Source organism: Poecilia reticulata, linkage group LG4 (genome assembly GCF_000633615.1).
Source record: "Poecilia reticulata strain Guanapo linkage group LG4, Guppy_female_1.0+MT, whole genome shotgun sequence".
In the NCBI taxonomy this organism is placed as follows: Eukaryota; Metazoa; Chordata; class Actinopteri; order Cyprinodontiformes; family Poeciliidae; genus Poecilia; species Poecilia reticulata.
The window spans coordinates 22661933-22669511 of record NC_024334.1 but is presented as its reverse complement, the minus strand read 5'-3'; the positions used below and the strand labels follow the sequence as shown (position 1 = coordinate 22669511).

General features: G+C 40.2%; 1 protein-coding gene across 1 annotated transcript in view; it reads right to left on the bottom strand.

Moving 5' to 3' along the window:
- Positions 1-5447, bottom strand: part of hcn2b (hyperpolarization activated cyclic nucleotide-gated potassium channel 2b) — a 44631-nt gene extending 39184 nt beyond the window's left edge. Inside the window, exons 1-2 of the mRNA XM_008407211.2 lie at positions 4419-5447; positions 1282-1705 (exon numbers count right to left, since the gene is read on the bottom strand). Coding sequence (XP_008405433.1) covers positions 1282-1705; positions 4419-5272 — 1278 coding nt within the window. The 5' untranslated portion in view covers positions 5273-5447. The remainder of the gene's footprint in view (positions 1-1281; positions 1706-4418) is intronic.
- Between the last annotated feature and the right edge of the window lie 2132 nt (positions 5448-7579).

Sequence of the window (7579 nt, the reverse complement as noted above, 5' to 3'; positions counted from 1 at the left end):
TATATATCCAACCCCTTCTTACAAATAGTAACCAGCTTGCTGCATGTTTCCTTGGTGATAAATCATTTTACTAATCTTTAGCCATCATGCTAATCTTTAGCTCTTTTCACAAATTCCCATTAGATTGAACTTGGGTTTATGTTTGGGCCATTTCAAAACATTAATATTACTTCCACTCAGACCCAACATGAAATGAAATTAAACACTTTTCGAAATCTGTTTTAGATCAAGCTAATACATGGGGAACGAATAATTCTGGGCTTTATTAGATGCATCTTTTGCTTGTTTTTTGCTCTCGTTCAGTTAGTCATTCAGCTCCTTCTCATGCCTTGTTTGTGGGTCATGTCTCATAAAACTGTAAAGATAAAAATCTATGTTAAGAGAAAAGAAAAAAAAAATGCAGTTAATTTCACCGAAATGTTTGTTCACATTCCCACGACACTGCCTTTTCACTTTCCTACCGACAAGCACACACTGCGCTTTAATTAACTGCATCAGTAAACTGGGTTACAGTGATCTATAATCCAGGCACCGGGTTTACTGTGATACCGCATTGTAAAACCTCATTTATCCACCTGTTGGAAAGCTATTATGAACGGATGCACGGTCGAGATATGCGAAACACAATTACTTGTTTAATCGCATGAGCTGCTACAGAGAAATGCAATTTTTCATCATTAGTTAAAGCACGGTCAGAACGCATTCGCTTTTGGGAGAGGCTGATACCTCTTTATTATGACTATGTTGATTAAACTGAACATTTCTCGCGGCTTCCGACGTCAGAGCGATGAGCGCCTGTGCTGTAAAGCGTATGTGGCGGAGGGACGGAGATTGAAAAATGTCCGATTATGTTAAAACTTTGCTACATCCTGCACATTCTGACGTTGTCTGCACTGGCGACACGTGGGATAGAAGAGTAGAAGACAAGTCACTCGTTCTGTTTGGATTTTGGTGTGAAAACCTTAACAAAGAGATACAAGAGAAGACTTGTAGAATTTTGGCATATTTCTAAAATCAGAACTTGTTTGTTTATTCCCACATTAAAAAATATATATATATAGTTTCAATTTCAAAGTTGTTTACTCCTACAACTGATAAACTAAACTTATTTTGTAATTTTAATTATAACACTTAAACAAACAAAGCACTTTTCTAGCAGAAATCTGTATGTTGTTGCAGTTAGATACTAACTTTCGTCAGTGATTGTTTACCCACTGGTGATCGGTACCAAACCATCTTCCTTTTCCTGCACTTAAAGGACAAACGTGAACATTAGCGTACCTCCTCCCACTGGTGGATGTAACGGATGAGTCTGGACAGCCTGAGGAGGCGCAGCAGGCTGAGGATCTTCGTGAACCGAACGATGCGCAACGCCCGGGCCGTCTTGTACACCTCCGAGTCGATGCCCTTCTCCACAATGAGGAAGATATAATCCACAGGTATGGAGGAAACAAAGTCCACGATGAACCAGCTCTTCAGGTACTTCTTCTTGATCTTCTTGGGATCCAGGATGATCTCGGTGTTGTCTTCGAACACGATGCCCGTCCTGAAGTTGAGCACCAGGTCCATGAGGAAGAAGGTGTCCGAGACCACGTTGAAGATGATCCAGGGCGTTGTCGTCTCGTCTTTGAAGAAGGTGATGCCAACCGGGATGATGATCAGGTTGCCGACCATGAACATCAGCATGGTAAAGTCCCAATAGAACCTGAGTAGAAGATGATTAAAGTAAAGACTTGTCCGTGCCAGGTCCAATGCTGAAGCTTTCAACGTGATACGTTCTAAATACGTATTTCTGTGTTTGCTCTGACTTAAGGTCATCTACAGCAGCTACCAGAACTGGTGGTAAAAATCATTCAAATATATCCGTCCTTAATCGCAGTAGCTTAAAAATCTGTTAGATGTTGCTTTGATTTCAGTATATTTATTCTGTGGGGGAAATAAAATCAATATTTAGAAATAACTGTCTTTGTTTGGCCTCCCAATAAAATACATGCAACTGAAGAATATGTTTGAGACACTTGAGTTATTACAGCATGAGACACAGAGGCCTGTTTCTCTAAGACCCCTTAAAAAGAGAAGAGACAAAATAAAATTAATATGACATTTTTAATTGGTGATATTGATTATGATTAACTTTGTTTTTATGTTGTTTTTTTTTATCTTGTTACTTTCCCATTACATGAGAAATGAGGGTAGTTGGGAAACCAACAGTAGTGAATAGTGAGCAGGAAGGTAACAGAAGTGAAAGAAACCTTCAAAGTTTATTGTTACTGCTGCAAAAAAAGTGGCACCTAGGAAACACAAAATGACCATAAAAACTTGTAGATGTGACACGGCAGGCCTTTTTTGACAAGCATAGCATTAAAAAAGCTTTTTCTGTCAAGGCATTGCGATAAATAAGTGGAAGTTGCCAAACAACTCTGGGACTGTAACTGGCAGTGTGCTTTCATCAGATAGAACTAAGGATAATCTTAGGATTATTTCTCAAAGTCATCATGAACTCATTGGAAAACAGGGACTTTTTCTTTAAAAATCTCAGTCAATGTTAATATAGTTACAGCTACAGATAAAGTTTTGTATTTATACACCGGTGTGCCACTTGGCCAGGCATCGCCAGCAAAACAGATTTTATCTCATGGAACGTCTTGGTAAAATAATGGATAAATAAATAAAATAAACCATGCAGTGACAGTGATTTTGTAAAACAAAACAAAACAAACAAAAAAAACTCATAAAGTGGACTTTTTTATATATTCTAAATATTCCACAGACACAGTGCTGCTATTAGCACGCTGATATCACATGTCTGCACAGATGCTGTTCAGGCTCCAGCAGCATTCATAACTTTTACTGGAACAGCATGAAGCAAAATCACCCTTGATGGGGACATACTTAGAAAACAGTGCTGACATTTACAACAGAGACATAAGCTAGTAGAGATTACTTTAATTTTCTCACTTTATTCATTTTTCAGCATTTTCACCACCAATGTTTGATTCAGAAATCATTGAAAAGTTTGTTGTATTTTACTAGATCAATTTAAAAAGTGCAACTTATTTATTGTGTAGTTTCCTTACATGAAGAGTGATCATCTCTAGGCATGTATTTCTATCAGTTTTGATGGTTATAGCTTATTGCTAGTGAAAACACAATATTTCAGTTGTCAAAGCATTTTAATGTTGCATAAAATGTTTATCAACTTATAACTTATGACTACGTTTATGTTCTATTGACTCAATACTCAACTGTGGCTCTTTTTGTATTACTGTATCAGTGCAGCATGGCATGGTTAGCAATGCTTTTATAACAGCCGTCGGCCATTTTGCATTGTTGGCTCTGTTGTGCGCTCCATAGATTCTGTAATGGGTTTTTATCAGGTGAGTTCAGCATAGTCATTAAATCAGGTATTGATACTTGGTAGTCCTGTTGGAAAATGAAACCAGCATCACCTTCATGGATGCCAGCAGAGGGAAACAGTGCTCTAAAATTTTTGGGCCGTTTCTCATACCCAATGAGGTTGTTGTTACTCTAGTTGCTTGTCACTTTCTGGTGCCACACTGTTTTCTTTCACTAAACATTCCAATATTGTAGACAATATATGAAGGTTATCTTCCATTTTCTAATATTGAAGACAGCAGGTTTTTATGTTGTCTTCACCATAGTAAGCTAACAGATAGCTTAGTATTTAAGCTAAATACCTGTTAGCAGTTAGCTTATTTAGGAGGTAGCTTTTATGGCTAACGCTGTCAATGACTGTTTCCTGGACAAGTCAGAAGTCGGCATTCTCCACCCTGATAGTGGCTCATAACCTGACTATAACAACACTTCTTTTTGTTAATCAAAAATCACTTAATCAATATTAGAAATGTCTACGTTCTAACAATTACATAAACACAAATAATGTCTTGGAACATCACTGTGTGCAGTTTTTTTTAAACTTAACTACTAAAATAAATTAACTTTTAAATTCCTCTATGAGAGAAGAGCGTTTAGTAAAGAAAATGGACGATAGCTTGAATTATCCATGGTGCTGAAATCGACTTTTTCTGCACATTCCGAAGAAACTTGTACAAAACTGACATGGCTTGCCTGAGCCCAGATGATTAAAAAGTACTGCTGTGAACGCAGCATTTTATCAAACGGACGATGAAAAACATTGACCAGCGGCCTCAATAAATCTCAATATGTGTCCATTCAAATGGGAAAGATAAAAATAAAATATGCTTAATGATAAATAATAATTTTTGTGTGTACTTTTTTTTAAAGGTGTTTCGGCTACATTTTATATGTTTGGTCATGTGTATAATTTTTAACCTGTCGAACATCATTTGCTGGCATCAGAAATCGTCGCCTTTTTTTTTACTTCCATTCACATAAAACTTTATGTTCGTGAACCCATTGCAGACCGTCCCGTATACCTGAAGTCGCTGTATGGGTGGATAATCCAGTTCCCCGCAGACTTTACGCGCTCCTGCTCCTTCTCCACCGCCTTCTGGCTCCCGAACATGCGCAGGGAGAATTTGTTAACTCCAGGCTGGAGCATAGCGCTGAACTGCCGCTGCATGTACGTCTGGTTCCCCCTGGTGTCCCCATCGTCCGGAACTATCTGAGAACTGTCCTCCGCTTTAGTGAAAGTGACAGAGTTTCTTGACTGCACGCCCGGCGGCATCTGACCTTTACTTATCCGGGCGTTGGAGAAAGAAACTCTGGAGTCCTTCTTCTCCGTCGCTGCGCTGGTCTTGACCTCAGTCCCGACGGGCCCCTGAATTAGGGACCCCGCGGAAGTGACAGAGGCGTCCACCCCCCCGGACTGCCCCTTTCCGTCCTCACTCCCTACGGCTCCATCCGCCTGCTTCTCTTGTCTGGAGATGAGAGAAGACAGGCTCCCTGAACTGGTCGGGTCCCTTCTACAGTCTCCGTTCTTGTTGCATATCATTCCGACGGGCCCCGCTCCTGTCACGCTTGCCTCCGAAACTGTGTCCCCTCTGTGGTGCTCTGACGCTGAGCCGCCCCGGCCACCAGCAGCCTCCCCGGGGCATAACAAAGCAGAGTCGGCGCTGTCAGCGGTGCCCAGTGGTTCCTTAAAGGAGTCCTCGTCCTGCAGGAGCCACAGCTCGTTGTTGTTGCTGGAGCTTTTGCGCGCAGCCCCGCCTCCAAGCGTGAATCTCTTCATCTCGGCCCCCCAGCCGCTCCCATCATCCGCGCATCCGCTCAATCTGGCAGATACTGGAGGCGCCAGAGGCTGCTGGAATCTGGGCTCCTCCTCGTCCATCACACCGGCAGGAGGAGACTCCCTTTATACCTTAAACCTGGAGAGAGGAGGAGGAGGAGCAGCAGCAGCAGCTCTTCACTTTCCATTCACATCACTTCAGGGAGAGGAGCGGCGTGGCGTTACTATGGCTGCACACTGTCAGCTGTTTTATTGTATGTCTGCAATAAAGACCGAAAGATGATGACATGACGGTCAGCCTTGGGAAACAAACACACGCAGGTAGCTTCCGCCGAAACAAAAACAAACAAAGAAAAGAAAAAAAAAACTAACCACACCCAGGCGCCATCACACCGAAAGAAGGGACAACAACTCCAAAAATAAATGAAAGGCAGTATAGTAACTTAACATGATTAAATACAAAGTTATCGTCTCTGTTGGTTTTGGTAAAGGAGGATAAAGGTGACAAAAAAAAAAAGGTTGAAAAACAAAGTCCTGCTTATTTTACTGTTAATTTGAGAAACTACGACATTAGATCAATATATCATGTAACCACAGATAACAATACCAATCATTCTCATGCAGGCTGTCTAAACTATACAGTTAACCAGAAGGAGAAGTAACAACCGCGTCTGTCTGTTGCGGTTTCCAGGCGGATCAAAGCAGAGATGCTGCAGCGGTCCAATGGCTCCACCGTGTGGACAAACCTAGAAATTGCACATTTGAAACCCCAGTGAACGTCATTAGTGGCGCACATCTTTAGACGCCTGTTTCACCAACTACAAGAGAATACAGAGATCAAATTGCAATAGTAGTGTGATAGAAAATGCATTTGGATAAATGGTGACTTTAGTGAAAGTCATGACGATCAAAGTCTGTTTTGTTAGTTAAATTTTTTTATCATGTTTTGACATTTTATTTAGATTAATCTTGTATTTCTACACTTTTTGTGATACTTAAGTTTTACTATTTAATTTATTTTGACATTTTCATGCAATGTTCCTTTAACCCTTGCTTTTTTTATTTCCCTGTAACAGAATCAGCTTGTGTGTGATTTGAGCTTCACAAAAAAAATAAAAAATAAACTTGCTCTGTGTTGTTGAGCAGCAGGATGAAAGCACATCGTGTCATTGTTTTGGCACAATGGCCAAATAGAGTGAAATTAGTAAAATAATTCTAGTAAGAGCGACACAAGCTTACATACATCTATGTTACCAACATGTACAAGGAAAGCTTTGATAAATTACTTTGACAAAAATAAACGTGAAAAGAAAAAAGATCAAACCAACAAATTGTCAAACATTGAGCTGCTTCAAGAAGAAAGGTTAGGTTTCTGTAAAGGGCAATTCAAAGCACAAGTCGAGAAAGTGCCTGTCTAATATAGTAAAATGAATTTTGCTGAAGTATAGGATGCCCCCAGCAACGTGCAACAATGAATGTTTTTGTCTGTACGGTGAGGTGGAGACCTTTGGACGGTCAGCGTCCAAAGTCTTTAAAAAAGGAGGTGCTGACGCTAAGAAATTGAAAGGTTGATTTTAATATTTAACTGCTGAAAGTGAACGCCACCATAAGCTGGGAGTTATGCCGACAAGAGCGTCCTGAGATCTATTACTGTAAAGCTCCATTGTAGAAACAACATAGAGCAGCATTCATTTCTTCTGTCTTCTTCTCAAACAACAGATCTTCATGTATTTCATCAGATTTAAAAATTGCCTCAAAAATGTCACACCACAGACAGCAGCGAAACAAAGAGCTCCCTCTGATGCACGGCAAAGTGCTTGAGATCAAAGAAGATTCCTGCCATGCTTTCTTGGCTGCCATTCATTCAGCATCCTACCTTTGATGAATTATGGCTAAACCAACGTGGACATGAGAGAGACAACTGCTGTGTGATGCATGAGAGACTTCAGAGGTCTGTTTGCCAAACAGATGTGAGACTTCTCTTAAGCTATATGGTGGTTATTATAGTTTAAGCTCATAATGAATAGTCAACTGTGAAACCGCTGAGCTCATGTAAAGTACTTCTCAGTTCAATGGTCCTAAAACTGTAAGCAGAATAATGAAGGGGTATTGCTGTGATGACATACAGGAGGACGACTGTAGAAAAGACTAAGAACTTCTTAAAAGGGACCTATTTTTGCAAAGTTCAGTCCATTTGGATGTCAACCAGTCCAAGCGCTTAAACAAGCACCAAGTCGTCTTCTATCAATGATGTTTTTCAATATCAAAAAATGCAGAGACATTTCAAAAACCTCCTGATTATTAAAGGGGCAGTATTATGCATTTTCTGATACATTTTCTCAGGCACTGTGCTATTTTATAACACAATCAAGTAACTGTTACCTTCAGTTGTAAAAATGAAGTGCATAT